Source organism: Neurospora crassa, linkage group I, assembly GCF_000182925.2.
Source record: "Neurospora crassa OR74A linkage group I, whole genome shotgun sequence".
In the NCBI taxonomy this organism is placed as follows: Eukaryota; Fungi; Ascomycota; class Sordariomycetes; order Sordariales; family Sordariaceae; genus Neurospora; species Neurospora crassa.
This window is the reverse complement of record NC_026501.1, coordinates 8,189,219-8,201,620: the sequence shown is the minus strand read 5'-3', so window position 1 is coordinate 8,201,620 and position 12,402 is coordinate 8,189,219. Positions and strand designations below refer to the sequence as shown.

At 50.1% G+C, this 12,402-nt stretch overlaps 4 protein-coding genes and 1 non-coding gene across 6 annotated transcripts; 3 read left to right on the top strand and 2 right to left on the bottom strand.

The window, feature by feature from the left end:
• Window positions 1-451: 451 nt before the first annotated feature.
• NCU00503 (nonselective cation channel protein) lies at window positions 452-3,502 on the top strand. The gene is made up of 6 exons (XM_959214.3): window positions 452-1,457; window positions 1,515-1,829; window positions 1,882-2,139; window positions 2,194-2,253; window positions 2,305-2,368; window positions 2,425-3,502. Exons 1-6 carry the CDS (start codon window positions 787-789, stop codon window positions 3,400-3,402), a joined length of 2,346 nt encoding a protein of 781 aa, XP_964307.3. The 5' UTR covers window positions 452-786; the 3' UTR covers window positions 3,403-3,502.
• Window positions 3,503-4,703: 1,201 nt separating this feature from the next.
• NCU00504 (hypothetical protein) lies at window positions 4,704-5,932 on the top strand. Its single transcript, XM_959215.2, has one exon. The coding sequence runs from the start codon at window positions 4,899-4,901 to the stop codon at window positions 5,658-5,660; it is 762 nt and encodes a 253-aa protein (XP_964308.1). The 5' UTR covers window positions 4,704-4,898; the 3' UTR covers window positions 5,661-5,932.
• NCU00505 lies at window positions 5,769-7,114 on the bottom strand. 2 transcript variants are annotated; one of them, XM_011394470.1, is made up of 3 exons: window positions 6,974-7,114; window positions 6,587-6,855; window positions 5,769-6,508 (listed from the first exon to the last, which is right to left on the bottom strand). In XM_011394470.1, exons 2-3 carry the CDS (start codon window positions 6,745-6,747, stop codon window positions 6,319-6,321), a joined length of 351 nt encoding a protein of 116 aa, XP_011392772.1. In that variant the 5' UTR covers window positions 6,748-6,855; window positions 6,974-7,114; the 3' UTR covers window positions 5,769-6,318. The 2 variants fall into 2 exon arrangements, with proteins under 2 accessions (XP_011392772.1, XP_011392773.1); XM_011394471.1 differs by having other exon boundaries at window positions 6,587-6,754.
• Window positions 7,115-7,314: 200 nt separating this feature from the next.
• Window positions 7,315-8,928, bottom strand: pkr1 (Pkr1-like). The gene is made up of 2 exons (XM_959217.3): window positions 8,540-8,928; window positions 7,315-8,349 (listed from the first exon to the last, which is right to left on the bottom strand). The coding sequence occupies exon 2, from the start codon at window positions 8,176-8,178 to the stop codon at window positions 7,675-7,677; it is 504 nt and encodes a 167-aa protein (XP_964310.1). The 5' UTR covers window positions 8,179-8,349; window positions 8,540-8,928; the 3' UTR covers window positions 7,315-7,674.
• A 3,084-nt stretch (window positions 8,929-12,012) lies between these two features.
• On the top strand, window positions 12,013-12,111 carry NCU15055. The gene has a single exon. It is a non-coding gene; the product is annotated as a tRNA-Ile (tRNA).
• The last annotated feature ends 291 nt before the right edge of the window (window positions 12,112-12,402 follow it).

Genomic DNA, 12,402 nt, shown 5'->3' with positions numbered 1-12,402 from the left:
GACGAAAGCAGTTGGCGAGCTTGGATTATAGCAGCTGACTGTGTTTTGGAAGGTTCACCTGGCACAGATCTGTTAGGCAAATGGCAGCTAAGCATTATGATTAACGAGTACAGTAAAAGGGGAAGTACCGGTGCCTAACAGATAAAGAGATCTTGACAACCCCAAATTGACACCTTGAGGCTCTGACGGAACGTTCAAGCTTCCAAGCTCCCAAGGCGTGGGTGTGGGGTGCATGTCCCAAGCTCGGCAAGCTTAAGGTTCCATGCCTGGACCCGGGGGGCGACTCCCGCCCTGCCGCCGTCGCTTGTGAATGGGTGGAACCAACCAGGCTTGTTTCATCGTCATTTGATGGAGCCGCTCTCTTTTCATGGATGTCCCAGGACCCCACGATAAGGGCGAAGGGGGTACTTGCAAGTTTATTTTTCTTTTAATACTTTAATCATTTGTTCAAGTCATCGTAGACCCCGTCGCCCCGTGTCTCACACATCGTGCTAGACGCTCCTTGGGCGTCGCTTTATGCAGGCCACGTATTACAAACACCCACTTTACCTTGGCGCAACCAGCTTTATTTACTTCATCGTCACAACGAAACAAGTCATCACTGATCTCAGCCGGTGCACATCACTAAGACGACTGCCCTCGGATGAGAGGTTCGTCTGATCAAGCATCACCTGACTCAGCCAACTCCGCCAAACTTCATTTTGAGAGGAAGAGAAGAAGGGCAAATATTCATCTAAGATACTAGTTTCGGTCATCGGTCCGTACTGAGTGTTGGTCAGCAAGGGCATGGTGATGGGGGATCAGTCAGGCCGTCGACACCAGAGCGCGCTTCGTATTCAAGAACCCAATCTGGCAGAAAGAAGACCTCTTCTACCCCAACGGATAACAACAACAACCGGTAGACAAAATGGCAACCAGCATCACTCGCTCGACGGTCAAGTATACGCGTGTGGGGACGACCACTCACAACTACCAGTTTACACCAACATCCACCGGATCCGTCGGGATATCATATCGGTGGTAGAGGACTATCTGAGCCTGGATCAACTGCGCGATATCCGCATCAACATATCTGTTGTTCGCCCGCTGGTGGACAAGTTCTATGCGCAGGACGATATTTCAATAGTCTACTGCTTGCTGGTCAACCGCGCGCAGTTCCTGAACGAGCAGTCGCATCTCAACAACAGGCAAAATGTCAACTACACACGCGCCATGCTGTGTGAGTTAATAGCCACACGCATTCTCAGGCGATGCAGCGAGGACAACGAGGGTCCAGAGGGTCTTTTGGTGCTGGCTCATATCCTTATTGCTGGCTTTGAGCCGTTCCAAAATGCTCCGCCAGAGATTCGACGGGAGGTCCGTGCGCAGACAGCATGGCATAAGACGCTACCAGCCTTGGAGGTAGCCATCCTGAGTGAGGCCAAGATCTTTCTGAGCTCGACATCATGCCAGAAGATGTGAGTCGTCCGACGAAGCTTTGAACTCAGTGGGCATGGGGGCTGACATAAGAACAGTGTGGACGCCATCTACGAGGGACGGGTTATCTACAGCCCTTCCAGCTTCCTGGAGATTATCCCCGACCGTTACAAGCAGAAGCCAATATCTCTGTATGACCCCAGAAGGGCGCCTCTACTGAACCAGTACCGTCTGGTTGTACCGCGGACGCGAAATATCTTGGAAATCATCCAGTTCGTCATCCTCCTGGCGCTCTATCTTGTATTCATGTCCGAGAGATACGCCGGTCGTGTCACGATACTGGAAACTTGCTTCACCGTCTACGCCTTCGGTTGGGTGCTCGATCAATTTGCAACTATTCTCGAGCATGGCTGGTATGTTGAAACTTCACCAATCCTCCGAGACGTCTCATTAACTCGTACACAGGCACGTGTACACTCAGAATTTGTGGTCGTTCCTTGATGTTACATTTGTTTGCATCTATTGGATCTATCTTGTTCTGCGCGTATACGGGTTGCAATCTCATAACGAAGAACTAGGACAACAAGCACTCGACGTGCTGGCCATGGGCGCACCAGTGCTTGTTCCTCGCTTAGCGTTTAATTTACTGTCCGACAACATCCTCTTCTTGTCGCTTCGGTCCATGATGGCCGATTTTTCTTTACTGACCGTACTTGGTGGCTGGTGAGCTCTTCTGGTTGTCTTGGTCTGGTCCTTTGACACTGACATCTTCCATAGGTGCTTTTTTGGTTTCCTGTTGTCCCTTGTCTGGCTAGGAAACCACCAGTACTCCTGGGTGTGAGTCCCACTTCCCGCCACCGTTTTTGACATTTACTGAGCTTCTCGTAGAACCATCAGTGAATGGATGATTTACATTTGGTTTGGTCTGGATGGATCTGGCATCCATCATTCGGTATGTCTCAATTTTAATACCTCCATGGCCTGGGCGTATACTAACACATACTCTAGACCGACTTCCACAAATACCTGGGACCAGCCCTAATGGTTATGTTTGCCTTCCTCGGCAACACATTATTCCTCACCGTTCTGGTTTCTATGCTCTCAAATACCTTTAGCACAATAGTCAGCAACGCAACCGCAGAAATCCAGTTCCGACATGCCGTCCTGACTCTCGAGGGCGTCAAAAGCGACGCCATCTTCGCCTACCAACCCCCCTTCAACATCCTCGCTGTCTTCATCCTCATCCCCCTTAAATGGTTTGTCACCCCGCGCTGGTTCCACAAAATCCACGTCGCCAGCGTGCGTCTGCTCAACCTCCCCCTCTTGCTCGTCATTGCCCTGGTAGAACGCCGAATCCTTCCCCCAATCACATCAACAGCAGGAGGAGAACGGCCAGCGGAAGGGCCATCAGTCAACTCCTCCTCTTCGCACCCTCGACGCAGCATATGCAAAGGCATGCGCTTCTGGAACAGGTGGCGTATCACCGTCCACAGTGACATCGAGACCGTCTTCGAAGTCCCGCCGCCAGATTCGGTACTCGAGCAGATCGCTGAAGACGACGATCTCACGAAACATTTGATCCGGCGGCAATTCGTTCGGGGAAACACCGTGGAAACAGCCACAAAGACACCGGCCAAGGACACAAACACGGCCAAAGACACAAGCACGGCCAAAGACACAAGCACGGCCAAGGACACAAACACGAACAAGAAACAGCCACCTGGTCGTCGTGACAGCATCGCGCCGTTCCCGGGCCTGAGGACGGAGTTGCAGGGCGTTTTGAGCGAGAGTGATGAGATGAGCGCTATCACGGCGAGACTGGAGGCTTTGGAGAAGAGCACGAGGAGGATAGAGTTCATGTTGGCGAAGCTTACGGGCGGGTTGGAAGATAACAAGGATGATACGGCTATCAATGATACGGAAAGTCCGTTTGATTCTGACGAGGAAGGAGAGGAGGGGGCGGTGTCGCAAGCTACAAAAGCGTGAGGAGCCGTAAGGAAATGGGAATGAGAATGAGACTGGGTTTGTATGCCAGCGAATAAATAGCGTTCGATGTGCAGACTGAGGTGTTCCTTTTTTGCTGGTCCATATGTGACTTTGTTTACTGTGAACCTGGGTATCAGCGGTCACATGCTTAACAAAAAGAGAAGGCTGCGGTGTTGCAATGAGCTGGCTAAAGTACATTGATCCTCATTATGATGCATTGTCAAATGATAAAGCCTACGACCTCCATGGCCAAAGCCTGGACAGGCAAACAGCGGTAAGGTGACCAAGGCCGCTTGAAAGAGGAGTCCAATGGCTCAGTTTGGTCTGTAGAAATATCTTGAGGCACAGTCCTGTTGCCATCGTTCAAACATGAAGTCTACTATTTTTGGGAGTTTTAACGTCATCCCAACTTACAAATTTCTTCGATATTGGGGAGGGGGGCTGCTTGATGGATATGATGTTGATCACTCCTCGCTTCCATAGATAGTATTGCATCACTAGGAGTCTGCTCCTTCATTCCCATCGATTCCACGGAAACATGTTCACAGCTTTAGTTTCCGTATAAATCCCACATAGAGCCGAACAAGTCTTCCCTTCTCGGTATACTACCCATGCAAAAAAGTACCAGAACGACTAGGGGCTGGAGTTCAGCAATATTTTCTCCCGCCTTCAGCGTTGACTCCCCATTTCCAATCGCCAGCAGCAAGATGTCGACATACGCCACCCCCCCTCGCGAAGCCCCCATTACCTTCCTCTGCGGACACATTTTCCACAAACGGAGAACATACCATGATCCTACTATGCAGGTTCCGAGCGCCCCCAGCTCCCTATCGGGTGCGGTACCACCTCATCGGAGTAATAACGCGCCCGTCCCGTGTAAGTCGTGCAGAGAAAATAAGTTGTGGGAGTATGATTGGAGGAGGAGGGTTTGGATGAAGAAGGATAATGTTGTAAGTGAGAGCGGGAAACTTGAGGAGCTTGAGAGGTAGCGAAGGTAGGCGGGCTTGGGATGTGTTGTTTGTTGGGCATCTGGGTTAATAGTAAGGAGGTAGCTACTTCGAATGGCGCTGTTTTCATGCGTCGATGCTAGGTAGCGGGTATCACCTACCTGTAGACGCTGTCTGAAGTGAGGATGCTGCTCGCCTAGATGGTGCTTTGTGAAGAGAGAGAGTGACTAACTCGGTCATCCTTCTATCTTTTGCTCTCACGCATACAACCCTTATCACGTGCCAAGGCTGAGTGTTTATCCGAAACGAAAATGAACATAAAATTTCGAGCCTTGTCATTTCTTGTTCAAACAACCCAAATCGGACAAAACTGGAAGCGATCCTCAACGTCGCTGTCGCCAAGTACTCAACAGTTCATTGGTCCACCTCTTGTCCCTTGAGATTTAATTCGTCGGCCTCGAACAGGGTACCACTCACCTCTTATACCGAATTAAACACAGATAGTGCAACGGCAACAACCACCCAAAAACCAATCACCCAACCGCCATCATGCTCCCAACCCCCGACACCTCCCATGTGCCTTACCAGCGCGTCTACGAACCAGCCGAGGACTCCTTCCTCCTGCTCGACACGCTCTCGTCCTCCTCCGAAACCGCCTTTCTCTCATCCCGCTTTGCCTCCCCTAGTCCCTTCTCCCCTTCCCCAGCGCCTCTGATTCTAGAAGTCGGCCCCGGCTCCGGCGTAGTGATCGCCTTCCTAACCGCGCACGCCTCCACCATCTTTGGCAGCCCGCATGTCCTGTCAACCGCCATCGACGTGTCCCCCTTCGCCTGTGCCGCCACCAACCTTACCGTCTCCAAGGCCGTTTCCGAAAATACTTCCACCTCCGGTTTTTGGACATCAGCAACCCAAGGTGACCTCGTCTCCCCCTTTCGTCCCGGATCGGTAGATGTCCTAGTCTTCAACCCGCCCTACGTCCCTACGCCTGACTTGCCTGCGCCGCCACCGACAGGGTTGCAGGCACTGAAGGAGAAAACGACGTTTGAGGAAGACTCACATCTCTTGGAGTTGACGTATGCTGGAGGGAGGGATGGGATGGAGACGACGGATAGACTGATTGAGGCCTTGCCGGGGGTGTTGAGCGAGAGGGGGGTGGCGTATATTCTGCTTTGTGCGCAGAATAAGCCGGAGGAGGTCAAAGGGAGGATCAGGGTGATGGGTGGTGAAGGGAAGTGGAAGGCAGAGACGGTGGGGACTAGTGGGAGGCAGGCGGGTTGGGAGAAGTTGCAGATTGTGAGGGTTTGGAGGTGAATGGAGGGATGAGATGCTGGTGATGAGTTGAGGATGGGGAGGAAGCTGTTGAAGAGGGTGGAAGAGGGGGAAGGACGATGGTCAGTCACGTACAAGGCTCGAAAATTCTGGGGGAAATTTGGTATAGAGAGTTGCTGATTGTGCCGCCTTCTCCAGTAGGCATATATCGCCGTCTATCTGTTTTGTGATACATAAAATAGTTCATTCCGGTGGCGGTTGGGCGCGCCTTTCTCTCTCTCCCTTCCCGCTAGCAAAGTGATTTTATCCTGTCCAGAACGCCGCAACGAAATCCCAATGCTTGCCCTCTGCTCCGATCCGATGAGGGGGAGTGGTGTTTATGTGTGTAACACTCGATGCGAATGAGGTGAATCTCGAGTGTCGCTCAAGTGAAGATCTGGGATATGCTCCTCGATTTTCTGAAGCGCACTCATCGTCGATTTTGTCGTGTCGTCGCCACCGGACGTTATTTCGGGCCGGCCTTGATCTTCCCTACCAAGACGGTCAAGCCGGTCGACCGAAGGGGGCATAAAAAACCGAAAAAAATCCACCATTAACCGTAGTATAGCATCGTATCGTCTTTGAAAAAAAATCTAATTCGCACGTTTCTGTCGTCCAGGGAGACGTACGCCGTGGCCGATCCCAAAGAAACGAGATCCGCTTAGCCACGGCCACGACCGCGGCCGCGACCCATTCCCCTTCCTCTGCCACGGCCACCACGGCCACCTCTGCCGCCGGCGCTGCGGTCCGCTTCCTTTCTCGCCTTGTTCTTGGGCTTCACGGAATCATCAACTAGCAATGTATCGAGCGGCAAAGAATCGGGGAGTATGAAGTAACGGATGGTCGAGCCCCTGTAGGGTTTCAATAGTTAGTGATGCCCTCGAAAACTGAAAAGGGCCACTCCCCCTTAGTTGAAAGGGTTGATTTACCTAATGTTCATGGCATCTAGAGCCACAGCGTCCTGGCCCTTGGGGGTCATCTTGACGTTGCGAAGCGCAGTGTCCATGCGGGGTGTGACCGAGGCGATAGTGCCGTGTACAATTGTGCCGTTCTTCAACTCAATCGTCACCGTCTCGTTGGCGCATTTCATCAAAAATCTGCAGTGTTGAAGTAACGGATTCCACTTCGTCAGCCTGGTGCCCTTGGTGTTCTTTTTCTAGTAGAGCAGCATGGACGCGCGCGAACACGGGCTGGCAGCCTTGAAGGCGAGGACTCAAAGCTCAGCATGCGTCGTGCAAGAGAATAGGAATGAAGTCGGGTGGGATGGGGTATCGGGTACATGTAGCGAAGTATCAGAAAGCAAGGAGAAATCTTACCTGACCAGCTTCATCTTGACTTATTTGGACAACGCGTAATCGAATATGTGTTGTATGGAATTGGTGGTGACAAGGTCTCGATTACCAGCTTGTTACTTTGTCAATCAACAGTCGCGACGGGAGAAGGCTTGTCGAGCTTCCTTGGACGCTTGCACAACCATCCAAGCGTCAGGGTGGAGCAGATAGCCTGCCGTCGCTACGCGCCAAGATAGAGCCCGTGCTCAATCACGTGAGCCGAGCTGAACAGGCAAACGGCGGCTTGAAAGCCCCTAACCCTGGAAGTCATGGGTTTCAAGCTATCCATAAATTGCCTGCCCTGCACATGATCTGTTCATGTGCTGAGTTGAAGCAACCAGATAATTGGGGTACACGAAGATGGGCTGGCTAACTGCCACGCCGAACAACAAGGTGTTGTTTACTATGACTTTGTCTCTGAAGCTATAGCTGTAGTTGCACAGATCATGATGCCTCATGGCAGGATAAGGACTATGAAACGAACATAGGGCTTACAGCCTTCAACTGCCTCTCCTTTCATCCAATGAAGAACGAAAACAGGGTGGATGTGTAAATGCCATCGTCGCTCAACTCCAACACGAAAGCGGACCATGACACTATTTACAGGATGCCATGGTAACTTCGCTAACACGACATTCGCTTGTACGTTCTGCGTGTGGTCGGTCCCCGCTCAATCGCCAGGATATTCACTTGTCCTTTTCGTTCTCGTTCTCCGAAACCTTCTCCCACTCATCTTCCGTGCTGACGCCGCTCTTAGTGCCCAGGCTCGGTGTCTCCTCAACCACTCTGTGCTTCAGTTCTCCAATCTGCTGGATAGGCTCAACCTCATGGCTGACCGCCTCTGCAATTGACTCCTGCCTCGTGAGGCTAGCTGTCGATGTAGCTGCCTCTACTTCTGTTTCGCTGTCTTCCGATGTGACTGGAGTTGGCGCTGCTTCTTTGGCTCTTCTCGCCTTTTCCTCTTCTTGGATTTGGTGCACCTTCAGTTCCGCCGCGAACCAGTTGATGGATCCCCAGAGTCCACCGCAGAGAGCCGAGAGAATTACGAAGTGGATACTCCATGTCGCAAAGAGGAGGCACGCCAGGACAATTTGCAGAGCGGCAAATGTGACATTTGTCGCGATAAGGAGGGTGGGAGTCGGCCCCGGAGTGAAGATCGACTCCCAGAGATTTGTAACGAAGGATGTCATTGGGAAGATTAGGCTGGCGCTATGTCGGCGTTGAAAAGTTTGACCGTGAAGGTATGTCGTGTAGAGGAAAATTCTTGTTGTCGATTCGTGTTCAGGACGATGCGCCGTGGAAGCGATGCGGACAAACGAAGAGACAAACTCGCAGTAAAGTCAATGGTTCGTAGTGGATGACTACAGTCGAAGAGAGGGTTAGTCACGGCCTCACAACCTTTATAAATGACGAGGGACAGAAGGCAGGGGACGGATGAGGATGTGCAGCCCAACCAGACAAAGCCCGTAGGGCCGAAGAGCTGGTCACCCGCCGAGAGGACAGGGCCATGGATACCAGATCACAAGACACGGTTGCTCTTCAACTACTGACCTATTCTAGTTGTATAATTTGGCCTTTGCTGGCTCCAAAGCGTGCCGTTCGTTGCAGGCTGCCACCGGTGGGACGACGCACGAAATTGTCGGCAGAGGGTGATCTTGTTTAGATCAGATGAAAGTATGTGCGATACGGTCAATCGATGCCACAGGATTGGGCGTGCGTAAACGGCGTGCGTAAAGTGAGATAGACAGCTGGGTGTGCAGCACTCGAGTAAATGACAGTTGAGTAAAACTCTGCCTTGGACAGAAGAAGACGACCGGGAAAGCAAAGGTCTTGTGGTGGATGTTGAAGATCGGTCTGGCAATGTCGTGAGTCTGCCCGGTGATTCTTGAATTCCAGTTTATGGCAGAGGTTCGTGACGTGATGACTGGACGGCGGGGAAGATCGATGGATAATGGTGGGGTAATCTAGGTACATATGTAACCGCCTTTTCAGGCTGAAGGAGTGGGTCTAGACCGGGAATTGAGTTCAGCTTTCAGCTCCACTTACTTACAGAAAAAGCTGGGTCTAACTGTACGTAACCCGCGAAGCTATCGCGGACTTCAACCGTTCCAAGCATTCAATGGCTGGCAACATGATACGTCAACTGTACAAACAACGTCCTTTATACCTTAATATGACCTTGAGTGTCACAAGTTGCCGAGACTAGATCTCCTGGCTACGAAGCTCACGAGGTTGCAGCAAAGACTACCGAATTGGTCAAAGATCCTAAGCGACCAACATCTGAACGCAGTGTTGTACTCTTAAAGATGGAATGAGGGGGATGCGTCCCCGTGATCCGACTGGCACAATATACTATTTTCACCCAATCACAATATCCCGTCCTGGACGGTGACGAGGGCGCTTATGTCGTCGATGCGCTAAGATAAGGAAGCGTATAAGTCACTAACAGCATTCGGCTGACTGTCAGCGAGGAAATCGTTAGGGCCAGCTCCATACCAATATCACTTACAAACAACACCATCTTCATCCGCATCTTGGTCACGCATCCTATCTTGTGCCATCTGCGCATTCATGGACTAGACAAGCACGGCGTTGGAACAGCGTGAACCCCAGTAGTTCGGTTAACTTACTGTGACACACCATCACCGCTCTGGAATCGCGCAGATAGGTTGCACGATCACACTAGCGATGCATCACTTCCTCGAGATGCTCTGATCCAGGAACTGAATCGAACTTCGCTCTCATAGTATAAGATATGCAGATGCGTGCAAGAGTAATCCAAAGGTGTGATGTATTTGACTGTGAGGTGTTTGGTCGCGCTCGCTTGTCAAACAAGGTGAATGGGAGTAGCATGTGGCCATTATCGATGGATATCTCCTGCCACATCATGATACTTGGTTTACTTTCATAGTAGTTGCGAGTCAAAGTAGAATTTCATATCTATCCCAGAACCTCAACCGAACAAGAAAAAGGCAAATAGAAGAAAAAAAAAGCCCCCTTTACAGTAAGACTCGCAACTTTGGGGTTCGGAAAGACAGCTGAGATACGACACAAGGTTATAAGTTGGACAAAAAAGCATGATATGGCAGATATGTAGCCAACAACTTTGACCCGGCTTTCCTGAATTTCAAAGTTGCGAATATTTACGATACGCAGCGACTGGTAATGAATGACTGCACCTCTATGGGAAAGCTGCCACCCACATAGATTTCTTGCGACTGAAGTAGCCTCGACGCCTGCTTAAACCTGACCGGTCCTGCACAGGTGCGTCTCAAGCCCAAGGGCTTGATTCACAGTTTGTTCTCGGCTCCAAGATCAGCTACAGGTGGCCCTGATATTTACGGCATCACTTCACGAAATTACAACAGTCTACAAAACACCATCCTGCCAAATTACGTCCCTGCTTACCTACGAACCTAGGTAGTCACCAACAAGACCGTTTTGGAAGGCTATTTGCGCTCCCATTTCCTTCAGAAGCAAAGGTGTCAGTTCTCAAACACGGTCCACAGCCCTTGATCACGCGAATTCAATCAATTTGTTCGATGAGTAGGCGCGAGTAAACTAGTACGATACAGTCATTCGAGACTGAAATCCCACCACACAACACGCCAAAAACATTTCCTCATAACTTAGTTCTTCTCATGCAAGTACTGACCATATGTCAACACAACATTCGAACTCAAAAGACAGCACCTACACTTGGCTCAAGATGCATCTGCAAGAGCCTCAGTCACACGGGCCCGGCGCCCCTTCGTTTTCCGCCCGTCCAAAATTTGAATTGGGTGGGGTGGAATTTCAGGACTAGGTAGCCGGCCACCCATCGACTTCGAACCATGTACTACATTTCCGCTCTTTACAGTTCAGGCGGGAAGTATAGAGTATAAGACACCTATCGGCTGTAGGTCACCTACGAGCATGCTACCTATAAGTTCTCAAAATCTTCAAGAAGATACGCGTAATTAAGCTTTGAGAATTCAAGACGTTCAGTATTATACCGCCCCTCAAAAGCCCTACGTGGGCACGCTGACTTGGATGAGATGGCGATCTTGAACGAACGGTCCAACGATGGTTTGGAGGAGCTCAGAATAAGAATTTCATCAGATACATGAATGTACATAAGGGACTCTTTATGGCGTCTGGTGGGATTGATCGACCATCGAGCAGGTAGATCATAATGCGAGATGGCCAGGTGAGTGTACCCTTGGTGAGAGACGCTTGGGAGATGTGCTGGGCGTCTTGGTCGGCAAGAGACGATATACGGAGGCGATCATCCCAGACGAAGAAGCATGACACTGACATGTCCGTATCAAGGGCCCAAATTTCAAGTTCGGCGACGGATTCTTCTGCTCAACGAACATATGTCGCCCAGTCTTCCACCCATTAGCCTTCTACATTGGCATTGCCATCAGCATCTGAGAACATAAGACCAGAAAATCTTACGGCCTATCAACAAAAACAACAACAACCTAGTGGCCAGGCTTTCGTGTTTCCTAAATATCAGCGAAAGAGGAATGGGAAGAAGAGAACTGGCATTGATTCTGTAACATAGAAGTACCTTGCTTCGTCATTTCCAGACCACCAAATCCATGAAACAAATGAGTATGACACTGCCTGGTCCCTCATCACTAAGTCGAAGGTCGATCTTCTCACTGTGAAAGATGTATCTCCCTTAGACTACCATTATTCCTGCACCGTATGTGGGTACCAATACCAATCCATCACTACTCGCTTCAGCTTTCCTTTCTTCCTTTCCTTTCCTTCTTTCTACCTACTACCTCACCCTCCAACTAGTCATAACGCCATAATCGAACCTTAGGTACAAAAGTACCGTAGTCTGTAAATGCGACAACTCCAAGATTTATTCCAATTGAGTAAAATGGAGTATCCACACATTCATCCTCGCTTCGAATTTCCTTGTCTCCTCATCGCATGTGATTCAAAACGCTCAATCCTGCGCGAATAGAGAATGTTAGAGATCGTTAGCACTTTATAAGAGCAATGTGAAAACTCAATTTTCAATAACAGCCCGATTAGCTCAGCTGGTTAGAGCGTCGTACTAATATCTTGTCTTCTGAGATATCAAGTCCATGCGAAGGTCAACAGTTCAATCCTGTTATTGGGCATTTCTTTTTTTCCCTTTTTCTTCCTTTTTTGTGGGGTAATCTTGTTCGATGTGGATGACGTGGACAGGGATGGTCAAGAATGTGTGAGAGAGACGACTACTATCTATCTACTACACCATTGCAGTGTCCATTTCGGGAAGAGACGAAGTAATACTACTATCCAGTAGATAGTAGTATTTTGGTATATGTTCAGTGAAAATTTCAGCGGCATAGTTTTCTCTACCTTTGGTTTAAAGACGGAAGGGAGTTAAGGTCTCATTCCATCTTGAGTTTTCATGGCGTGCCGGAAAG

Coding starts and splice junctions, on each gene's coding strand:
- NCU00503 (XM_959214.3), top strand. CDS start 787: ATGGTGATGGGGGATCAGTCAGGCCGTCGACACCAGAGCGCGCTTCGT. Junction 1,458..1,514: donor TCGACATCATGCCAGAAGAT/GTGAGTCGTCCG, acceptor ACATAAGAACAG/TGTGGACGCCATCTACGAGG. Junction 1,830..1,881: donor ACTATTCTCGAGCATGGCTG/GTATGTTGAAAC, acceptor ACTCGTACACAG/GCACGTGTACACTCAGAATT.
- NCU00504 (XM_959215.2), top strand. CDS start 4,899: ATGCTCCCAACCCCCGACACCTCCCATGTGCCTTACCAGCGCGTCTAC.
- NCU00505 (XM_011394471.1), bottom strand. Junction 6,509..6,586: donor CTAGATGCCATGAACATTAG/GTAAATCAACCC, acceptor GAAACCCTACAG/GGGCTCGACCATCCGTTACT.
- pkr1 (XM_959217.3), bottom strand. CDS start 8,178: ATGACATCCTTCGTTACAAATCTCTGGGAGTCGATCTTCACTCCGGGG.